Here is a 23,458-nt window from a genome sequence, read left to right as displayed (position 1 = left end):
ATCCCCGGTGTTCTCCTTACTTGCTGCAAGTTATAAATCCTTTCTTCTCCTGATTAAAAAAAAAAAAAAGTCTGAGGAGCTCATGTAACGCAATATCAAAAAAACAAACAACCCGATTAAAAAATGGGCTGGAAACTTGAATAGACATTTTTCCAAGGAAGACATACGGATGGCTAACAGGCACATGAAAAGATGCTCAACATTGCTAATTATCAGAGAAATACAAATCAAAACAACAGTGAGGTATCACCTCACACCTGTCAGAATGGCTAGCATCAAAAGACCACAAACAACAAATGTTGGTGAGGATGTAGAGAAAAGGGAACCCTTGTACACTGCTGGTGGGAATGTAAATTGGTGCATCCATTGTGGAAAACAGTATGGACGTTCCTCAGAAAACTAAAAGTAGAACTACTATATGATCCATTAATTCCACTCCTGGGTATATATCCAAAGAAAATGAAAACACTAATTCGAAAAGATACAATGTGCCCCAATGTTCCTAGCAGCATTATTTACAATGGCCAAGATATGGAAACAACCTAAATGTCCATCAACAGATGAATGTATAATGACAATGTGGTGTACACACACACACACACACACACACACACACACACACACCCCAATGGAATATTATTCAGTCATAAAAAAGAATGAAATTTTGCCATCTGCAACAACAGGGATGGACCTAGAGGATATCACGCTAAGTGAAATGAGACAGAGAAAGACAAATACTGTATGTTATCACTTTTATGTGGAAACTAAAAAATAAAACAAACTAGTGATATAACAAAAAAGAAACACTCACAGATGTAGAGAACAATCTAATGGTTACCAGTGGGGAGAAGGAAGTGGGGAGGGGCAGGACAGGGGTAAGGGATTAAGAGGTACAAACCACTACGTATAAAATAAAGCTACAAGGATATATTGTACAGCACAGGGAATATAGCCAATATTTTATAATAACTATAAATGGAGTATAATCTTTAAAAATTGTGAATCACTACATTGTACACCTGAAACTCATGTACTATTAATCAAGTATACCTCAATAAAAATTTTAAAGGCTTGAGGAGTGATGGGATATTTGCAAAGTCTGAATTGTCTTCTCACAGGATAGTACCAATGATTACAAAGGAGTAGCCAGCAGCATCCGGGCCATGGGTTTGCGAGTCTCCTGACAGGATTCTGTGAGAATTTAGCACCACCTCGTTGATATTCCAGCCAAAGTGCATAACCTAATGTAACCGTGGGGATGCATCGGTGTGTACATCTCTAGCCTGCACGCCTCGGAAAGGTCAAGGTCATAAAGACAAAGAGGGAGAAAGTCTCCCAGATTGAGGGACAGTAAGGACACCTGACTGCCATTTGAGGCGTGACCCAGGACAGGGTCCCGGACCGGAACCATGCTACGAGGGTAGCGCAGGGAAGCGATGCTGGATTCGAGGCCCCGTCGGTGTCGGCGGTCCTGAATTGGATCATCGTAGGGCGCATGGAAATGCCTAATTCTTAGGAAACACGCACGAGGCATTTCGTATTTAGCTGGGGCGAAGGCGTCTCTTCTGCTAGCGGTTTGACCATCTCTCCCACTGGATACGTCTTGGGCTCCGTAGGCCTTGCCCGTCTGAACCGTCGGGTTATAGTCCCCACCGCCACCCGACCCGCCGTCCCCCCGACGCTCCGAGCGCTCCACGTGGGGTGGTTCAGATCGGTGGTCGGCTCCACCCAGCCCCTGCACAGCGCAGTCCGCGTCCTGCCGGTTACCTACCGCACCACCTACCCACGCCTCGCAGGCCCGGGGGCGGGCACCGGCAAACACCAGTTTCCGGCTCCGCGACGGCGGATGCCCTGGCCAATCACGGGCGGGGGCGGGCGGGCGTGTGGAACTAAGGGCCTTGTAGTCGGCGCGCTGGTGGGACTACGACCCCCACAATGCTCCGCGCGGCAGCAGAGGAGGCTCCAGCATTGGAAGGGGCCTCCCGGCACGGGGCGCGGGCCAATCACGGGAGGGGGAGGACGGGCGCTGGGCGCGACGGGCCTTGTAGTTGCCGCGGGCGGGACTATGGCCCCCACAGTGCCCCGCGCGGCGGCGAGCTCACGGCGGCTGCGTGGCGGCGGCGGCCGGGGCGCCGTCGGGTTGGGCGGCGGCGGCGGCAGCGGCGGCGGCGGTGGCGGTCGGGAACCCGGCCTGAGCCTCGGAGCGAGTGGCGTGACTCCGGCCGTGGTCACCATGTCCGCGCCGTCCGAGGAGGAGGAGTACGCGCGGCTAGTGATGGAGGCGCAGCCGGAGTGGCTGCGCGCGGAGGTGAAGCGGCTGTCGCACGAGCTGGCCGAGACCACGCGTGAGAAGATCCAGGCGGCCGAGTACGGGCTGGCAGTGCTTGAGGAGAAGCACCAACTCAAACTGCAGTTCGAGGAGCTCGAGGTGGACTACGAGGCCATCCGCGGCGAGATGGAGCAGCTCAAGGAGGTAAGGAGCAAGGGCCGCCGGCGCCACGCCCTCCGCGACCCCGGCCAATCCCGACCCCGGACCCGGACTGACCTCAGCACTGACCCCAGAGCCGGCCCTTGACCGTGGCCAAGACTACCCCCGAGCGGACCCCCAACCGGCCTCCGACGCAGGCCAAACTGACCCCTGACCCCGGGCCGGGTCGACCCCCCAGCCGACCCCTGACCCCAGGCAGGCCGGATCAGCACCGGGGCGCCCAGGGTTAGTGTGCTTGGCCGGCCGCGAGGCGGCCCTGCGGTGGGTGGCGGGCCCCAAGTGTGGTGGGCGATGCGCGTTCTAGAAACTCTGGCCTCCGCGGCAAGGGCTGCGGTGGAGCCGTGTGGTCAGCTTTTCTGCTACTGATGGCAGGTCTCGGGCACGGTGGGATGGCGTCCTCTGCGGTGTTTGACTTTCCGAGTGCGGGGGATGGGGACGTGGGATGGATGCGGGTGACCGGCTGGGAAAGACCGGGTGTGTGTCTCCATCGTCTCCAGGCGCATCACCTCCTTTCTCTGGGCGCAGCTGCCTTCAGAGGTTTCAGCGCCGGGAGACCAGGAAAAGGCGAAGTCGGGGGCTTGCCTTGCATGTGTTCATCACAGCTGGCAGGGGTACCCCACAGCCCCTCCCCATGCTCAGCTCGCTGACCACCCCGCTAGTTACTTCTCTGTGATACAGTGCTTCTGTCCACTTCCCGTCCTGGTTGCCCATCCCAGGCCCTTCCCTGAAGTTGGGGGACAGGTCTGTGGGTGTTTCTCATGGATAAGCCTTGTGTCTCCTGTGTGATTTTTACTCCGGGGTGAGCAGGTTGGACCCCCAGGCTGCCAAAGAGTCTTGCAGCGAGAGAGCTGCGCAGTCCTGCCGTGAAGTAATTCTCTGGGGTGATTTAAACACCATTTTCTGTCAGTCCTCCTTGTCTCCCCAGCCTTGTTGTGGGGGTGGGGAGGAAGAAGTTGCTTCCTGGGTGGAACACCCAGGTTTGGATCCAGGTCTTGCCTTTTGCTGGTGATGTGGCTATGAGCAGGGACCTTAGCTTCTTCCTCTGCAACATCCCACCCAGGAAGGGTTCGTCTGAGGCATATTTTAAAAGCCTGGACAAGGTGTTAGGTATCTAGCCTGTCTGTGCCTGAGACAGTCTGCCCCTTCCCTACTTGATTCTTATCTTGTCCAGGTAGGCTCCTGGCCCTTGGTCTCAGGATCCACCAAGCTCGCTGCTTCCCGGACTACCCACCTCCCAGCACCCCGCTCCCAGTGGCCTCAGGAAGGTGCCTGGGCTATTTTGAGCCTCCGTGTCTCACTGGGGAGACCAGTTGGGTCCCCTTCTGATAGTGCAGGGAATTAATTCATGGAGGTACTTAAATCTATGCTTGGTGGAGCAGATGCCCTGTAGAAGACAGATAGGGGCCCCAGGGAGGGTGACGGTGGAGCTCATTCGACCCGAGGTCTTGTATCTGTCAGCAGGTATTGGTGCCTACTCCAAGCCAGGCTTATCTGGCACTAGATCTACAAGAGGTACAAGAGGGGTGACACGTGACCCCTCTGGCAAGGGCCTCATCTTAGCGTGTGGGGTAGGGGAATGTGCCCAAGATGGAGGGATGCTGAGGGGGCCTTGAGAATATGGAGTGGGAGACCTTAGGCTCACCCTCTGCAGCTCAGAGGTGAGCCTGGTCTTCCCTAGCCTCTCCCCTCAGAGTTCATAGTGAGCCCCCACTGGCAGCATGTGCAATCCCCTTCTGTGTTCACAAGCTCGAATTCACGTCCGCTGTAAGAGCAGATCAGAAGGGAAAGTTGCACAGGAATTAACCATTGCCTGCTTAGGGACCTTTCAGTCGTCAGCTCTTTACTGTCACAGACATTTGGCCAGTGTAAGAATCTTGACTCAGTTTTGTGGCATGTGTCTGGAGGATGGGTCCCCAGGGGAATTGGGAAGAAGGTATATCGGTCTCCACAGGTGTTCTTCAGGTGGCTGCTTGCTTAGTTTGATGTTACCGTCAGGCTCTCGCACACACTGGCCTTGGACACATTGTCCCACTGTCCTGAACTTCAGTTTCCCTCATTGTAGGTGGGATGAGAACAGTTCAGCTGGAAGGAAGTCTCAGCAGAACTAGAGGAAGGTGCATCAGAGTCTCAGTAGGTGTTGCCAGAAAGCTCGCACTAGTTTACTCGAAGCCATGTCAGCACAGGCTCTTGTCGGCCTCTCTTAATTCTTGTTATTGTTATACTTGGAAATATTAACTCTTACTTTAAAAATCAAGATTTAAGGAGACCATATCTGTTGGGTCTTTTTTCAGTTTTATTTGTTTTCTCCTGAAGAGAGATGAGCCATCTTCATTCTTTTAAAACTTTATTTCTTTAACTAAAGTGGGTTCAGTTACTAACAAATTATGCTACAAACAGAGGGGCCTGTATTCCTGTTGAGCATTTGTAGACAATACTGTCTTAGAGGGAGAGAAGCTGGCTGGTCTGTCCCAGGTGACTGGGTTGTGACCAGACCTGAGGGAGGGTCCTCTGTGGGGCCAGTGGCAGTGGTGCTGGCCCTGCAGCCTTTCTCACATGGTGAGTGTATGTGTGTCTGTGTCCTACTGACACCATGGTGTGCGGGAGGAAGGGTACCCACTGGCCCATTTTGCCTAACCATTTTGCTAGTGATTGAGCTTGGCTTAATAAGGGCGCTGTATGTCACAAGTTCAGCTGTGCCCCCTTCCCCACCGTGGTGACAGATTTTGGTCGGCCATGTGATGTTTCCTGTCCTCAGGAGCCATGGAACATCTCACTCTGTGTCCTTAGCTGCAGTTTGAAAAGGACAGGTGTGCTGCCCTTTTCAAGACAGTTCCTGCCTGCATGGCTCAGGCAGGTACCAAGAGTGAGTGGTCCTTGTAGGTTGGGAATGTGAGGGCTGGAGGGCATGCCCGAGGCGAGTGGTGGGGGTCCTGGTGCAGTCTCAGCCCCACCCTCGCTTGGCTCCCAGGGAGAGCAGGAAGACAAAGTCTGGATGCCCTTGCTGACTTACGTGCCACCTCAGGATCTTGTCTGTGCAGTATGCTTGTATCCCAGGGAAGCCGAGAGTGGAATTCGGTGAGCTGAAGCCTGTCACAGGCTGGGACTGGTGCCTGGCACACAGTAAGTGCTCACGCAGTAAGTGTGTGTCGGCTGGCTGGTGTCATCAGCTCCTTCCTTCCCTCCACCTCACCCAGGCCTGGATCCCCTCCCTGCTGTCCCTGCAGTCGCCTTGTCTCTGCTCCTTGTTCTCGCAAGGTCTGGAGTGGCCCCGCTGCGTGTCCCAGAGAGCGGCCTGAGCCTGCTGCCTGGGGCCTCTGGCCTGGCTCAGCCTGCACTGCTCTCTGCATCCTGGTTGCCTTCACTGTCCTCACCATCCCTGCCTCTTCCCAGTCTTGGATCTTGGAAGCTCTGCCTGCCCTTCAAGGCGTGGACACTTTTCAGAGCCTCCTCTGGACTTGCCTGAGTAATATCCCTCCCATCCTGCAGGCTCCGCGGCTGCATGAACCACTGTGGCAGAGCTGGTGGGAGCAGCTGCTCTGTCCTCTTCGCTTCCTCCTTCCCATCCCTCTTGTCATTTCCTCTCTCAGAGGATGGGGAGACCAAGGTAGGGATGGGTGTGAGTGATTGAGGAAGGTCCAGTAGCTCAGACCAAGTTCGAAGTTGTCTTTGGGCACCAGGTTCCTGTCCAGGTCTGTGTAGAAGTTCCGGCCATGAGCTGGCTTCACAGAGGAGGGTGGTGTGAGGGCTGCCACTCAGGCCTCACCTCCGTTGGTGAGCTGTTCCTGCCATAGCCTCCGCATGCCCCACCGACTCCTGCAGTCCTCATGCCAGCCCTTGGGGTCACCACCCTGTTATGTCTGTTGTACTGCTGGGGCAACCGAGGCACAGAGAAGCTGAGTTGCACTCAAGGCTCCGAGCCTAGGAAGCCTGTCCCCAAGAGAGCAGGCGCCTGTGGAGGAGGGAAGGGCAATCGGAGGCCTCTGTGCAAGGCGCATCCTCCTCAAGTGTTTGTTTTGAGACAGGAAAAGCCCTGATTTGGACTAAACCCCGTGAGGATTCTGCTCATCTGATACCATCCTAGAACTTGGAGCAGACAGAGAGCTATTGGGGGTTGGGAGACTCTAGGAGACCTGTGGGCCTTTCAGGGCAAGCTGTGTGGTGGTCTGCTGGCAGCATGAAGAAGCCTGACTTGTGGTGGAAGTCGGGTTCCAGGGAATCCTGGAGGTGCTGAGACAGCCCTGCTCCCAGGGGTCTAACAGCTGGGAGAGGCAGCTACCAGCATCCAAAGGCAATGACCACACGCCCCACTGTGGCTGCATTGCTGGGCACTCCCCAGTTTCCTGCCTGCATAGCTTGTGTCTGGCAGGGCGTTGTGAAGCAATCTTGAGGGCTCTTCCATTTTAAAAAACTCCCAAGACTCCCGTGTCACCTGGCATTCTGTCTTCCTGCAGGGCCTGGGGGGTTAAGCAGCTGTGTACCTCAGTGTTCTCAGGGTGTGGCTTTGGACGGGTGGTTGGGCACACTGTGAAGGAGCTGCTTTTCTATACCTGGTGCAGGAGGGAGGCCAGGCCTACGAGTGGCACTGCCTGGGCAGGTGAGGAGGTACTGCATGTGCTGTCCAGGGCTGTGGTTTCCACACTTTGGCTTCAAGGGAGCAACTGGACCCTTCCTGGGCCCTCAGGAGCTATGTGGCCCTGGAGGAATGGCTCTGCCCTCAGGATCAGGCTGGTGTACCTGGGGCACTTGGGCAGGTAGTGGCTGAGGCTCCTTAAGTTTGAACAGTTGCATCAGAGAGAGCCATGGCCACGTAGACACAGACTCCTGCTGGGCCTTCCCACCTCAGGGACCCCAACCCCTTACTGTGAGGGAGGAGAGATCAGTTTACCCTTGTCAGTTTGGGGCGGCCACCCCTCAGTCAGACCTGCTTCTCCACATCCGTGCACTGGATAAAGGGCCACTACACACGCTGAAGGTAAAGAAAGATTTGGTTTCTTCTTAGACAGCGAAGTGAAGGTGGCTAGCAGGCAGGGGCTGGCCAGGACCCTGCAGGCTCTGATGGATGAGACTCTCCTGGGCCCCAGGCCCCATATTGTCCAGTGTTTGAAGTGTGGCCCCTCAAGCTGTGCCCCAGAGCCGGAGAGGGCCCCGTGTGACTGCCCAGCCGCTGTCCTGGGCATCAAACCTTTCTGTCCCAGCCCTGCTCTGCCATGGGAGGTGGACTGACAGATGGGGCTGCAGGGGCAGGGCACGTCTCGGGGACATGTGGTGGAACAGGCAGTCCAGGCTCAGGCAGGTGATGGCATCAGGAGGATCAGGGTCTGGCTTCTTCTTTAGAGCTTAATATGTTTTAAAAAAATTGTCCATTCACCTTAAGAACGTCAAAATGTAGAAATGAGTATGTCTCTGTAGGAATTATGGAGTATGTATGGGGCACTACCGGGTTTTTCTACTTGCCAGCTTTTTTCTTCCTGTGTATGTATGTGAGATACATATGATCTATAAAAACTAGAAAGTGCTTTGAGCATCTATAACAGTTGTTTTTAAAGAGACACAGAGTTTGGTGTTATTCTTTGAGTTGCAGAAAAGTAGGTTTCATTCAAGTGGCCGAAGACGTGGAGGTTTCCATGGGTTTGGAAGGTTCTGTGCACTTCCAGTCTATTGTTGTATCATGTGAAATAATTGTCGTAGTTTGAGTTTTATGGGTTTGCTTTTTTAAGGCAGTTTTTCTGCACTGTTCCCCTCCTAAAGGTCTTCCATCTTTAGGGGAAGTTTTAAGCATAACCAGAGCAGAGAGATTGGCCTGCATGTTTTTGCGCCCACTTTGGCAGCTCCAGCTTTGGCAGCCTCCGTTCTGTGCCTCACTTCTACTGTAAGTACATTGGTGTGCTGTGTTGAGAAATTAATCTGTGATTCTGTTTTTTTTTTTTGCGGTACGCGGGCCTCTCACTGTTGTGGCCTCTCCCGTTGCGGAGCACAGGCTCCGGACGCGCAGGCTCCGCGGCCACGGCTCACGGGCCCAGCTACTCTGCGGCATGTGGGATCTTCCTGGACCGGGGCATGAACCCGTGTCCCCTGCATCGGCGGGCGGACTCCCAACCACTGCGCCACCAGGGAAGCCCCTGTGATTCTGTTTTTATAAAAAAACAGAATCACAGATTAATTTTCATACCTCACAAGATTGACAGTGACTCTTTAATGTCATCTTCTCTCTGGTCAGCATCCGGATTTCCGTATTTGGCTCATAGTCGCTTTACAGTTGTTCTGTTTGCATTGGGAGCCAAGCAGGGTCCACTTGGTGCATCTGGCTGAGGGTGCCACTGCTTACAGGGCCTCATGTGACCATCCTGAGGCTGCCTGTCCTGCCTCCCCACTGGCAACCTGGAGTAGCTGTCCCCGCACCCGTGCAGGCCAGGCATCTCACTCTTGTCTTGTCTTTCCTTTTTCTTTTCTTTTTTTTTTTTTACAAATAAGGTTCTGTGTTTTTATTTATTTATTTATTTATTTTGCTGTACGCGGGCCTCTCACTGCTGTGGCCTCTCCCGTTGCGGAGCACAGGCTCCGGACACACAGGCTCCGCGGCCATGGCTCGCGGGCCCAGCCGCTCCGCGGCATGTGGGATCTTCCGGGATCGGGGCACGAACCCGTGTCCCCTGCATCGGCAGGCGGACTCTCAACCACTGCGCCACCAGGGAAGCCCCTCCTTTTTCTTTTTTAAGAAATTGGCCCATAGTGCTACCTTCAGCTGATACATGGCCTTGCCCTTGCACTGCTGGGTCGTTGTTGCCTATCCAGTTCATTCATTAGACCAGCTTTTATTGTGCCACTGAGGCTCATGGTCATCTGTCAAGTGTATTCTGACTGTGTTGCCGAGAGGTGTCCAGCTCTCTCTGAACCAGGAGGGAGGCGCTCTCTTTGTCCCAGTTCCATAGGTGAGGATGCTGGGGCTCAGAGTGAGGGCTAACATCCCACACTGTGTGCTAGCAAGGCTTGACATGATCTTGAGTGGTCCTCTCCCTGGGCCTTGTTTTCCTTGTTTTAGGCCAGCACATCCCTGAAGCCCTGGCAGTGGACCAGATTCTTCCTCAGTGATGGTGTCAGGGCAGGCCTGGGACCTCACCCTTCTAGCTCCTGGGGTCCCCTGGGCATTCTCCTCCCACCTTCCCCCCTCACGTCCTGCCCCAAATTCTCTGCAGGGGTCCAGACTTGTCCACCAACCTGAGAGATTCCCTGGGTGTTGTAGAACTGTGACCCAGGATGATCAGAGGGGATGTAGGCCCCTGGAAGTTGCTGCACCCAACAGTCATGAACCCGAGGCTGTACCTAACGTTGCCCCATTGCCGGTTTGGAGAGGCTGGGATTGCAGTGAGTGCAGCAGCAGCTGACAAGCAAGCCTGCATTCTCATCAGCACTTAGTGTTGTTGGTTTTGTCATCGTGGCCAGCATGGTGAGGGAGAAAGGGTGTCTCAGAGGGTTTGATTTATTTCTTATGGGAGCAGTCAGTTCTGCCATAACACTGATTTTGAAAATGCAGATTTTTTCCAGAGTGATTGATATTTGAGGGAACAGTATGAGCATAATGAGAGTTTGCATGTGATTTTGTCCTCAGAAAACACCAGGTGAGCACAGAACCCAGTGACCCACCCACCTGCATCTGGTGCGACTTTCCATCTCATTTCAGAAGGCCTGCTTTCCCCCTCTGGAGACATCATATCCACGGGCAAACCTCAGGGTTTTGTCGAGATAAAGTGCCATGTATTGCAGCATTTATGTGTTTTTAAACTACCTGACACTTCTAAAACTGTGCTGCCTTTTTTCATTAATTTTAAACTGCTTCAGATCCCCTGGCTGAGGCGTTTGTCAGGCATCTCCACTTCACGGTGCTCTTGCATCTTTTCCAAACTGCACAGCCGCCACCCTGAGGAGGAGGCGGAGAGGGGAGAGGGTCATGCTCACTGCCTCCAGGGGAAGCATGTACATACATTGTTCGGAATTTTTCCCCATGGGAGACATGTCTCTTCCCAACTTATTTGTTTATTCATCCATTCATTTATATTGGTATGGACTCACGGATATTTATTTTATATTTGGGCTTTATTCTGTTGCTCAGCTTGTTACAGCTTTGGCCCCTGGCAGCTCTTTCATTTGGCTCCTGTGCCCCTTCAACATACCCATCATTGTGATTGTTTCCTTCCTTCCTTCCTTCCTTCCTTCCTTCCTTCCTTCCTCCCTCCCTCCCTCCCTTCCTTCCTGAGAGCCTCTTTACTTTCTGGTGCTACAGGGTTCTCCAGAGTCATCCTGTAGGTTCCCTGCCCCAGTACAAGAGTAAGCATTCTCCAAGGAGTCCTGGTTCCTTTTATTGGAGAATGGTATTAGAAGCCAAGATCTGGGTGCTGGGTGTTTGTTGCTGCTGGAGTGTCCCTGCTTCTAGGCCCTCTCAGCCAACAGAGGCAGGAGATAGATCTGGCCCACATATACACACACATCTATAAACATTTCTAGATGTAGTCACATGTATTTATATTAAGCTGAACATGAGTTCCTACTGATGTCTCCAGCTCTGATCTGTCACCACGTAGATCATTCCCACCATCTCCCCTTGCTTATCTGTATGTAACCTCCCTCCACCGGTGAGACACCTGGCTTCCCCATCCCCCACACAGCTACATAATTGTTCCATTCCAGCACACGTCACAGTAGTGTCAGACCTGTTGACCTGTACCCCTTTGTGAAATAATTTATCAACTAGAGTATAGTGCTCACGAAGTCTTTTTGACTTCGGTCTTATATACTCCACTGATTTCCAAATACATTACTTAAGCAAGCACCTTATTTGCTGTCCCCTTCAGTGAGGTGGTTTCATCTATCTGTAATGCAGTTAGATTGTTTTACCACATTCTGTGTTCCAGCCTAGGATCCTCATACCTCCTAAATGATTTTTTTTTTTTTTTTTTTTTTTTGCGGTACACAGGCCTCTCACTGTTGTGGCCTCTCCCATTGCGGAGCACAGGCTCCGGACGCACAGGCTCAGCGGCCATGGCTCACGGGCCTAGCCGCTCCGCGGCATGTGGGATCCTGCCGGACCGGGGCACGAACTCGTGTCCCCTGCGTTGGCAGGCGGACTCTCAACCACTGCGCCACCAGGGAAGCCCCTAAATGATTTTTTAAAAAATTTTTATACATTAAGGTTCACTCTTTGTGTGGCAAAGTTATCTGGGTTTTGACAAACAAGTAGTGTCATTTATCTACCATTACAGTATCATACATAGTTTCACTCTGTTAAAAAAATCCCCTGTGCTTTATTCAACACCACTCCACCCCAAAAAAAGAAACCCTGGCAACCGCTGATCTTTTATTTTCTCCATAGTTTTGCCTTTTCCAGAATGTCATATAACTGGAATCATATAATATGTAGCCTTTTCAGATTGGCTTCTTTCACTTAGCAATATGTGTTTAAGATTGATCCATGTCTTTTCGTTGCTTATTAGCTCTTTTTTTTAAATCACAGAATGATATTTCATTGTTTAGATGTACCACAGTTTGTTTATCCATTCAAAGTGGGCATCTTGGTTACTTCCAGCTGGGAGCGATTATTAATAAAGCTGCTATAAAACATCCATGTGCAGGTTTTGTATGGACATAAGTTTTCAACTCCTTTAGGTGAACACCAAGGAGTGTGCGACTTGCTGGATCACAGGGTAAGAGTATGTTTAGTTTTGTAAGAAACCGCCAAACTGTCTTGCAAAGTGGCTGCACCATTCTGTATTCCTACCAGAAATGAATGAGAGTTGCTGTTGCTCCACCTCCTCACCTGCATTTGGCAGTTACTAGAGTAGGTGTATAGGGGCATCTCATTGTTCTCATTTACATTTCTCTGCTGACATATGATATGGAACATGTTTTCATGTGTTTGTTTGCTGTCTGTGTATCGTCTTTTGTGAGGTGTCTGTTCTGATCTCTTGCTCATTTTAAAATTGAATTGTTTGTCTTCATATCGTAGAGTTTTAAGAGTCTTTTGTCTGTTTTGGATACAAGTCCTACTTTGCAAGTAAATAACCCAGTCTGTGGTTTGTCTTTTCATTCCCAGAATAGTGCCTTTCACAGAGCAGTTTTTAATTTTTTAAAATTTATGTATTTTTATTTTTGTCTGTGTCGGGTCTTTGTTACTGCGAGCGGGCTTCTCATCGCGGTGGCTTCTCTTGCTGCGGAGCACGGCCTGTAGGCATGCGGGCTTCAGTAGTTGTGGCTCGCAGGCTCTAGAGCGCAGGCTCACTAGCTGTAGCTCATGGGCTTAGTTGCTCCGTGGCATGTGGGATCTTCCTGGACCAGGGCTCGAACCCGTGTCCCCTGCATTGGCAGGCGGATTCCCAACCACTGCACCACTAGGGAAGCCCAGGAAGTTTTTAATTTTAATGCCATTTTGCTTTCATGTTAAGATTGTCCTCACCAAACCCAAGGTCATGTAGATTTTTTGCCTATGTTTTTATCTAGAGGTTTTATTAGTTTTGCATTTTATATTTAGATCTGTGGTTCATTTCAGGTTGGTTTTTGTGAGAGGTATAAGGTCTTTGTCCGGATTCATTTTTTCGCACATGGATGTACAGTTGTTCCAGCGTCGTTTGTTGAAGAGATTGAACTTTCTTTATGAAGTTGCTTTGCTCCTTTGTCAAAGATCAGTTGGCTGTATGTGTGTGGGTCTACTCCTGGGAGTTCTGTTCTGTTCCAATCATCTGTGCAATTATCCTTTTTCCAACACCCCGCCCTCTTGAATGTATGTTGCTGATTTTATTAGGTTTCTGTCTCCTTATGTGTTAATGGTGAATCTTTCCCTTAAGCCCTGTGGTTTTCGTTATGTGACTTGGCACACCGGACTGGGATCTGCTGGCCTACGTCTTCAGCCCTGGGTTGGCAGGGTTGGTCCTGGTCATCATCAATTGATAGTCCTTTTTTTTTTTTTCTAATCTTGAGAAAAAGTAATAGAATGCAAATTGTTAAAAACAAAAATCACTAGTACAGTTGGTTAGATTTTTGATAGAAGATGAGTATGATACTTCTCTGTGTCTTTGTGTCACTGTTTTTAAGGTGGTCCATGGGACCTTCTGTTTGAGCAGCTCAGTCAGGGTTGACTTTACTCCTGGAAAACCACCCAGAAAGCTGCTTAACTTACTAGTCTTATGCATTTGACCCAGGCAGTAGTTAGGGGAGGGGTGTGGACTCAGCCACTGCTCAGACCTGGGATTGGGTCCCACTTGAGCGTTTACTAGCTGCTTGCCCCACAGGCAGAAGCTGGTGGCTAGGTCCCTCCAAAACTGTGACAGACGCATCCCCATCTTGGTTTCAGGTACCTTCACTATTATTTCAGGTGCTCACCACCCTATGTGAGCCCCTTTCCAGCCTGCCAGGCCTCTAGGTCTGGCCCTCTTCTCTGGTGCTAGGGTCAGACTCCACCCCAGAGATGCCCGCCCAGCCTTTCCCTATGCCAGCTCTGACTCTTTGCTACCTTTGGAACAGGTCTGTAGGGACCCACAATGGATTTATGGTTGGGGTGGGTGGTGTTTACATGCCAGGCCACCAAGTCTGCATCTCCCGCAGACTCTCACTACCAAGCGCACCTCTTTTTCCTCATGCTTTCTCAGCATCTGTGTCTCACCTCCACTGTGGGATGCCCCTTTGTGCCTGTACTGGTTGAAGTCTGGACCACATCTCTGTTTTCAGGACCCACAGGAGCTCGTGAGGCTTTGGGGAGAGGTAGCATGCCTGGGCCAAAGGCGCAGGGCGGAGGGTCAGGTCCTGATGTGGCACTTTCTTTGGCTGCGATTTGCACAGTGGCTGCTGCAACTTAAAGCAATGTTGGTGCTGTTGTGATTCGGCTGAGAAATGGCCCCGGGCAGTCTACTGGAGGGTGTCTAGGATGAGTCAGGAGCGTTAGGCTTTCATGCCCAAGCTATGATGAAGCGAACCATGTGTGCGTGTGTGTGCATGTGTTCACATGTGTGTGTGTCACAGACAGCACAGGAAGGATCCCTGCAGGCCTCACTCTTCTGGATGACCTCGATGTGTACGGGTTGGAGGGGCGAGGCTGGGAGACCAGGTACCTGGCTTCGGTACAGGGTCTCAGCCGCCCACCCTGAGCCTCAGGTTCTCACCTCTTTTCGTGAGCAGTGCAGCATCCTTGGTTCCCCGGGGTGTGGGAGTCCTTCATGACAGGGACTTACCCTGCCAGGGTGACCGTGACAGAATGCCAGACATGGGGGACACTTGGCTCCTGAGACCCTTTATCTCATCATGGCTACAGCTGCTGACAGGCCCGTCTGCCTTCCAGAGCCTCTTAGGGCAGATGTGAGAATTGAATCATCATTGTAGCCCATACCCGTACATAGTTCCATTGGCTCCACTCTCATCTCTAAAGCTGCAGACCTCTGGGTTCTTGAAGGGACGTGGCCTGAGTTACAGAGTCTCTGGCTACTTGCTGACTGTGAGGCTTGCTGGATGTCCCTTCCTAAATGGGGCTAATAACGTGAGGACATGTGTTGAGATTAGAGATGAGGTGAGAAACCACAATCCACTCTCCTGGTGTTTCCAGCCGGGTATAGCCCCGACTGCTCTGCCTACCAGATGTCTTCTGAGGCTTGGGATAGATGGGAGCTGGACAGCTCCCTCGACTGCAGGCCATTGAATAGAGGTTTGTGTCGGGTAGCCAGCTGCCTCGGAAGACAAGGGCTTGTCCCCAGGCCCCAGGACTGACAGAAGAGCCAGGGTCTGTGGGGAGTGCCACTGGCTACAGGGCTCAGCTGGCCAGAAGCCTGTCTGCTGACACTGGGGCAATTAGAGTGTAATCTTCTCTAAATGGCACCGATTCTGGCTAAATCCCTCCTGCTCAGGAGTGGATTCCCAGTTTTCTAAAAGCAGCTTAGTGTTTGGACACTGCCCAGGGCAGCTGGGGTTTGTGTTGTGGTTGGTGATGGGATGGATGTGGACCTGTGGGGCAGACGTGGGGGTTGGGGGTGATCCCTGTGTGAGTACCACCCCTTGGGGCCAGTTCTTCTGATCCCTACAGCCAGTGTGCAGGTGCTCTGATGGGAAACTAAGACAGGAAGCCACACAGCGGGAAGGGCAGGCCAGTGGAGAACAGGTGTCACACTCGTGCCCCTCCTGGGCCTTTGGAGGGAGTCTGGGACAGGGTTGGGCCCTTGGCATGCTGATCTGATGGATAAGGCTTGTTTGCTTGGGCAGGGTGTATGCAGGTGTGCTTGTAGCCTCTGTTCTGCTCCAGTTCCCAGGTGGAACCGTCATCCCCAGGAGGCCCCCATCCTCTCCTGCAAGGGAGATCTGTGCAGCTTTCCCCAGCTCCTCCCTGCCCTCCTGCCAGGTGAGGCTGCTGGGGGCTCCCTGGAGCCCAGCTCCACCCTCATCCCACCCCGCCCTTCCCAGCTCTGGGAACTACTTTGCTGCAAAGAAGAAAAGTTGTTTTTGGAGTGAGAAGCCCTGTGGTGCCATTCAGGGGAATCATCTGACCTCGCTGAACCTTGGTTTGCTCACCTGTGAAATGGGGGTGATAAGTTTCTACTTTGTGTGGCTGTTGTGAAGATCAAATAAGATTCACACCCACCTCGGTCTCCTTTGGGGGGTAGCCAGGCCTTCCCAGGCTGCCTCCAAAAATGTCTAGAGGACCTGGGGCCATGCCTGCCGCCACCTGTCTGTTCAGGAAACCTGTGAGACAGGGAAGAGGGAGTGGGTCTGGGGTAGGTCCTTCTTGGAATGGAAGGTGGGTGCAGATGAGAAGAGCCGGCTGAGGGTGGTGAGCTGAGTTCTCCCATGGAGTGCGTGGGGGGTCCTTTTGTGTGGGTTTGCAGGTCTCTGAGGGCCTGCGTAGGGAATGGGTCTGTTTCTGGTTTCTCAGCTGGCTTGGGTTCCCTGGGAAGCTCATACAGAGCCAGTGTGGTGTATTGAATTTCCTGCACACCAGGGTCACCTGGGAGCTTTCAGAAATTCCAAAACATTGGCCACACCCAGAAGGATCAAACAGTTTCAGGGTGGGACATGGGCCTCAGGAGATTTCCTGTCTCTGGAAGGATCCCAGTGGGAAGATGCATTTGGGAAACCTATCATGTTACTGCAGTTTATGCTAGGGATCTGAACCCTCCCTGGCCACATGGGTGGACTGTCATTCTATACTTGTGCACAGCTACAGGATTTATCCGCATCTCTCCACCTTGGCGCACAGTGGGGGCCCAGGAATGCCCTTGGCTGTGTCCACGTGCTGGTGGGAGGGCCTGCCTCTTTGTCTGCTTCCCACGGCCAGGTCATGGGCCAGTGGCTACCCTGGACTGGCCCTGGAAAGGACCCCTCTCTGGAGGTGTGCATGAGCCACAGGCAGACCCAGGTAGAGGGGTGAGCCTAGGAGCCATTCCTGCTGCCAAGTCATGGGGGTGTGTCTCCTGCTGGCTGGGGAGGACCGGTAAAGAGGAGATGCCTGAAGCGCCCGCTTCCCAGCTCCCGCAAGCACCAAGCCTCACCCAGCACCCCTACCACCTGTCCCTGTCCCTGTCCACCCACTTCTGGTGTGGGCCTGTCACCCCCTTGCGGTGTCCCCACATCCTCCCTATTCTCCTGTCAGTCCGCATATATTTACTGAGTGCCATTCTCTTGCTGGGAGTGGGCTTGCCCACTCCAGGCCTGTACCCCACTTAGGAGGTACAGACTCCTTAGGCACAGGCCAGGCGTGGGGTGCCGTAAGGTGCACCACTGCTTGCATTCCCACAGGCCCCCCTTCCTTGTGTGAGAAGCCACCTCACCCCCACTGCCCTGGCCTGCACTATGTGTCCACGGGGTTTGAACCCTGCCTCCCCCCAGCCCTGTTCTGCACCTGTGAACTCAACTGGTAGAGCGCCAGCCCTCGGGTGGCTTTCTGTAGGGAAGGTGGAAGGTCCCAGGGTGGCCCCTGACACGTTTTTTTGCCTGTCCCCTGCTGTCCCTGGGGCTGACTGCCTTGAGTGCCCCCCCAACCCAGGCCCCCTTGACCCCTGGTGACACCCTAGGTCTGAGATATGGCCTGATGGGGACCCAGTGGGGATGTCACAGGGCTCTGTTCAGCCCTCCAGAAGGTTCTGTCCTTGTGTGTGAGCTTGGCCTGTCATCCTCCCTCCCCACCTTGGTTTCTCTTCCTGGAAGCTGCTCCTGGCCAGTTCGGTCTCACCCATCTGTCGGAATTTGGGTGATTCACTGCGAGGCCAAGCTGAGCCCCTCTTCCAGTGGCAGACTGCGTTGTTCAGGTACACCTCTGACGGATACTTCCGCAGTGACAACTCTGGCTGCTGCCCAGATGATTCTATCTGTAATCAGCTCTCAGTTTAAAATTGGGGCACCATTTACCTGTTACAAGACACAGAGTTGTTTGTGCTCCTGTGGCTGCCCTGCCTGAGGGTCGTCCTCACATGCCTTCCAGCACCCCCCACCGCCCCCCATCCGAGACAGCCCTGCCGGCCTTCTGCTGCAGTGATTAGGTTCTTTTCTAGACTTGCATATTGACGGGCTGCACCCAGGTGGCCTTTTTGTCTGGCTCCTCTGAAAGGCATCGGAGCTGTGAGTGAGTGTTGGTTGCTGTTCTCTCTGAGCAGCAGTGCCTGAGTCGTATGCCTGAGTCACCAACACCTCCCCTTGGAGGACATCAGGGTCACCTGTGCAAGGCTCTGTGTGGACCTGCATTCTCAGTTTCCTTGGTGATACCCGAGGAACAGAACTCACCTCCTTTTGTCTAGGACAGATACACACAGTTGGCCACCCTGGTCCCTTGGCCAAAAGGCCAGCTCCTCTGCAGGCTCTCCCCCTTTATTTAGCTAGTGCTTGAGGGTGGCAGGGCTGTGCCAGGAGGGAGGTAATCTCCATAAGTCATGTGAAGTAGGACCAAGGACCAGCACGACCAGCCTCAGCCAGATCTGGGGATTAACAAGCACTGCCCCAGTAAGCTGGAACATTCCAGATTCCAGGCTTGAGACTGGCAGGGCTGACTGGCAGGTGGGCCTGTACTTGGGAAGGTACATTTCTGGCTCCTGGTGTGATTCTTAGGTGTGGGCAACTGAACAGCAGAGTCGTGGGTCCAGGTGCTGGTTCTGCCTTCCAATCTGTTACGCCTCTTTTCCTGCCTTTTCTGGCAGTCCCACCTGGGAAGTCATATGGAGTTGCTTGTTCTCAGAGTTCAGTTTCTTACCTGTGAAAGGAGATCCCTCCTGTGAGAGAAGCTAATGGGCTCATGTTGACACAGATTGTGAAGTGCACAGGCCTCGGGTTATTGCCCGCCCTCCTGGGCCTCTCCCACCTGGTTCATCTCTTCCCTGGACTCCCATCAGAGCTGGAAGAGGGGCCTGGGAAAATGGGCCTTGGAGCCACTCTGTTTCTGTGTGCTGTGTGATTCTCAGGGTCTTTCTCAAGGACATCTGTCCTGGATGCATCCTCATTGATTGCCAGCTCTAGCCCTTTTTATGCCCCTCTCTCCCTACCCCATCCGGTCCCCCATCCAAGCTGGTACTTTGTAGCTGTTGTAACTTGTTTCTCTCCAGTTGCCAGCAAGACTGTGTTCCGGTGTGGGGCGACTGGAAGCATATGGCCCAGAGTGAGTACGCAGTCCATTTTTTTGTCCCATTTCCTGGCTGGACCTTGCATTCTTATGTCAGGTTTTTGCTGAAGTGCATTTATGGAAAGTTGATCTCTCATTGTCTCTCTGATACCTTCTGTTTCATTAGTAATGAGTAATTGGTCTCCCTGGGCTATATTGAGATCTGGGGTACATTTGGTTTAGGTTTTGTTAATCTTATAACTGTAATTACATACAGTAAAACGCACAGACTTTAAGTGCATGTGCACACCAACCCTGGGCACATTTGCATCCTGCTTCCTGTTCTTTCTCATCACCAGGAGTGGTGGTAGCTAAGGTTCTGAGCATCTCACCTCTAGCATTGTACATTTAGATAACATTGCAGATGTTGCATCCTTTTCAGTGGTTTGATTCTATTTCAGTATGCAGTTTCATAAATCATTTTGTTTACTTTTTGAGATATAATTTACTTCCTATTTATTTTTAAGCCCTATTTATGATAGTTTTGACAATGGTTAAAATTAGTTTTTATTGGAGTATAAAATATAGAAACTACACAGATCATACTTTTACAGTTTGATGTTTCCATACAGCTCCACAGATGGAGCAAGGAGCATGTTGTCAGCATCCCAGGGACTGTTCTCTAATGCTTGTCCAGGATTAATAATTCAGACACTGCCCCATAAATTGATCTTACCCATTTTCGACTTACAATAGGCGGTCCTACAGACCTTGGGTTTTGTGTGTTCACTCAGCATTTTCTATCTAGAGACACTGTCGCCTGAATTTGCAGATTGTCGGCACTCATCGCTGGCAGGGTTCCATGTGGACACACCATGCTTCCTTACCCAGGTTTGTGCTGTTGGACTCTGTGCCTCTGTGAGCATGCATGTAGATAGCACCCAGGGTGGGTACTGGCATTTTCCGTGTTAAATTCTGGCCTTTCTGATCTGTGTGTCCTAGTCGCCATCCTGGTGCTAGTTTGCATTTCCCTGTGGACCTTTCCTGTGTTGACTGCCTATTTGGAAACCCTCTTTTGTGAGGAGCCTGTTCAGGACCTTTACCTTTTTTTCTGTGGGGTGTCCACTTTTTTCTTCCTGATGTGTCAGAGTTATTGATATATTCTGGACGTGGATCTTCCTGCCCTCCAGCAATAATTCTGACACTGGTGCAGCAGAAGGAGCTGGTGTGAGAGGGTAGGGATGGCCCAGAGTCCCAGCTGTGCTTCTGCCCAGGATAGCTGAGCATGATAGCTGACAGCTTGACATGGCCCCGGCCTCTTGGACCCTTAGTTTCTTCCTCCATAAAATGGGAACCAGAATTCTCCTGAGAACTTTGAGCTAGGCATTAAGTGAAATAATAGATTTAAGGAAAGTTATAAGAGTGGTAGCTATTATTGTTACTAATATTAATCTTTTTTTAAATGGGAGGAGACCTTACACCTACTAGGACGGGTAAAATCAAAAGACCAACAATAACAAGTGTTGATGAGGCTGTGGAGAAATCAAAACTCACACTGGAATGGAAAATGATACGCTACTTTGGCAAACAGTTTGGCAGTTCCTCAAAGTGTCAGACATAGAATTACCATGTATATGTACCATCGGTTCACTCCTACATATATACCCATGGAAATGAAAATATGTGTCCACACAACAACTTGTATGTAAGTGTTCACAGCAGCATTATTCATAACAACCCCAAAGTGGAAACAACACAAATGTCCATCAACTGATGAATGGATAAATAAATGTGGTCCATCCACATTTATTGTATTGTAATGCTATACAATGGGATGGTATTTGACAATAAAAAGAAGTGAAGTGCTGGTACACGCTACAACATGGATGAACCTTGAAAGCATTATGCTCAATGAGAGAGGCCAGTCACAGAAGATAACATGTTGTGTGGTTCCCTTTATATGAAATATCCTGAATAGTCTAAGCCATAGAGACAGAAAGTACATTGGTGGTTCTTAGGGTCTGGGGGAGGGGAGCTGGGGAGTGAATGCTAATGGGGAATGAAAATGTGGATTATGAAAATGTGAAATTAGATGGTGGTGATGGTTGCTCAACCCTGTGAATCTACTAAAAACCACTGAATTGTACATGTTAAATGGGTGAATGTTATAGTATGTGAATTATAGCTTAATTGTTTTTTCATTGGAGGCAAAGGGGAGAGTCTCTTTGCTAAATCATCTGGATAAATTGCACTATTGCTCTCAAGTAATCCTAGAGGATTTGGGGCAGCTTCCTTCAGCCTTATAGCTGTGGTGTCCCAGACACATGAGCTCCAAGTGACAACTCAGGCACCTTACCCTTTTAGATTCAGCCCTTCTTGTTAGCTTATTTATCATTTTCTTTGAATATCATTTTCTGGTTAAATTTATATTCAAGGTTAATGTTTTTTGATGTTGAGATTATAAATGTAATTGTTTTCTTTAAAGTATGTTTTCCTAGCCTAATTTAACTCGGGAGGATTGGAGATTTCTAAATGACCTTTTTGGAGGTGTTTCTTAGCGCATTTTCTGGAGAAAATCAGACAATCAGACCTGCAGACAATATGGAATTAATATATCCTTTCTTCTGTTTCTTTCTTCCAGTCTCTGAAGTGTGGTGAGAGGTTATCTTGCCTTGTCCTTTTAAGTGGAGTGACTCTAGTGCTTGTCCATTACTTATTAACGCGTTCTGTTCCTTGTTAAGTTGGCTCTCATTTTAAATCTGTCTAGGTAGATTTACTACAGCTATAGGTGCTCTTTCTATGAAATTAAGAAAGAAAGTTACTATATCCATTTTTCTAAAACTTCAGTTGAGGAGTGAATTGAAAGCATCTTAGTGCAGATGACATTCTTACATCCTTTCGAAACATTAGTTTGTCTGTAACAGGGATGTTGATAGTTCACCTTCTGACAGCACTACATGGTTTACTTACTGTGCTTGCTTATCCTGATCCTGGACAGGCGCCAAAGCAATATTTTTAAATTGAATTAAATCAGTGCCGCTGGTTTTGTGTTCCTGGGGCAGGTGACTTATTCTCAAGGTGAACTGTTGGCTTCTGTTTGCTGAGGTCTCACCCAAATTTTTGCATGCACAGTCAGCCCAGGTGTCCTCGGACACCCCCACCCCCACCCCCGCCACCGGCTTTTGAAGGAAGGATTTGTGGAGCTCCTCTGTGTGTTACAGGATGTCCGTTGAGCCTGTGATGACTGCCCCTCCCTCCCCTCCCCCCATCCTGTCTTGTGCTGTGAGTGGACATGGAAGTGGACAGAGAAGTCCCAGGTTCCAGTCCTGCAACACAGTTCAAAGTTACAGAGAGTGGGATGGCAGGGCGGAGGGGACTGGCTTGCAGATCCCTGTTTTAGGGGCATGTGCTTTTCCTATGGATGTAATCATCACCAGCTTGAGAAAATCCGCTAACTGAGTGGCTTTTTTTTTCTTTTGTTTTGGGTTTTTGTTGTGTCACTTCCCCTTTGTGAGACCTTTGCCTCATTACTTTGTTCAGTTTCTGTTTCTTTTTATCATTAATATGTATTTTTAGTGTAACCCCTCCCCGCAGCACAGTACTGCTTTGGCAGTGATCCCCAAGTTCTGATATGCGATGTTTCTATTTTTTGTTTATTTGGCTTCCTGTTGTTTGTTCTGTATGCCCTCCCTGGTCCAGACATTATTTAAGAGATCAATTTCCATGTGTTTGGGTGTGAACTGATTTTATTTACTAGCTTTTATTTTCTAGAACAGTTTTAGATTGACAGAAAACTTTTTGAAATATATTTTAAATTGTTTCTTCTACAATGATGCACACGTACATGTAGTTATCTTCCCTTTGTCAGATTACTGTGATATCACTGTCCCATTGTGATACCATTTCCTTAGGAAAAAGCTTGAAAGGAAGCGTGTGTCCTTCATCCTTCTGTTGAGTCTTCTTTACGTTGATGCTAATTCTGACTCATTTGAACCCCAGTCAAGTTCTTTGCCAGTTGACACATTCTTGCATGTCTACCATTATACAGTATTTTGTACCAGGCTGTTTTGGCCAGTGAATTAAGTGTTGATAGGTTTAATCAACCTTTGAGAGACTGTAATCTCCTAATGCTATAAAATCTTTATCTCATAATGTTATAGAGCTTGTTATCTGTGTCCAGTTCATAAGCCTCAGGCCCATTTTGAGGTTAATGAGGCTCACGTGGTTTCTTGGGGCTGACAACCTCGCACAGAGAGTGTGTGGCCCCATATCACAGGTCCCCCCATCATGTCTTCTTCCTGTTTCTCAGAGTTGCCAGATCCCCCTTGACTCAACCGAGTGGTGAAGCCCTGTGGTTTGCATGTACTAGTTTTGGGGTAGGGGAAATCCATCAGCGTCAGTATCTGCTGAACAACTTCTGC

General features: G+C 50.7%; 1 protein-coding gene across 2 annotated transcripts in view; it reads left to right on the top strand.

The window, feature by feature from the left end:
* The first annotated feature begins 2,126 nt into the window (after nt 1-2,126).
* The window catches only part of BICD2 (BICD cargo adaptor 2), a 52,164-nt gene continuing 30,832 nt past the window's right edge, over nt 2,127-23,458 (top strand). For both annotated transcript variants that reach the window (XM_060102419.1, XM_060102418.1), the window contains exon 1: nt 2,127-2,473. In XM_060102419.1, the coding sequence (XP_059958402.1) occupies nt 2,234-2,473 (240 nt within the window). In that variant the 5' untranslated portion in view covers nt 2,127-2,233. The remainder of the gene's footprint in view (nt 2,474-23,458) is intronic.

The sequence above is a fragment of the Mesoplodon densirostris genome, chromosome 6 (assembly GCF_025265405.1).
Source record: "Mesoplodon densirostris isolate mMesDen1 chromosome 6, mMesDen1 primary haplotype, whole genome shotgun sequence".
In the NCBI taxonomy this organism is placed as follows: Eukaryota; Metazoa; Chordata; class Mammalia; order Artiodactyla; family Ziphiidae; genus Mesoplodon; species Mesoplodon densirostris.
The sequence above is the reverse complement of the archived record's forward strand: the minus strand, read 5'-3'. Positions and strand labels throughout refer to the sequence as shown.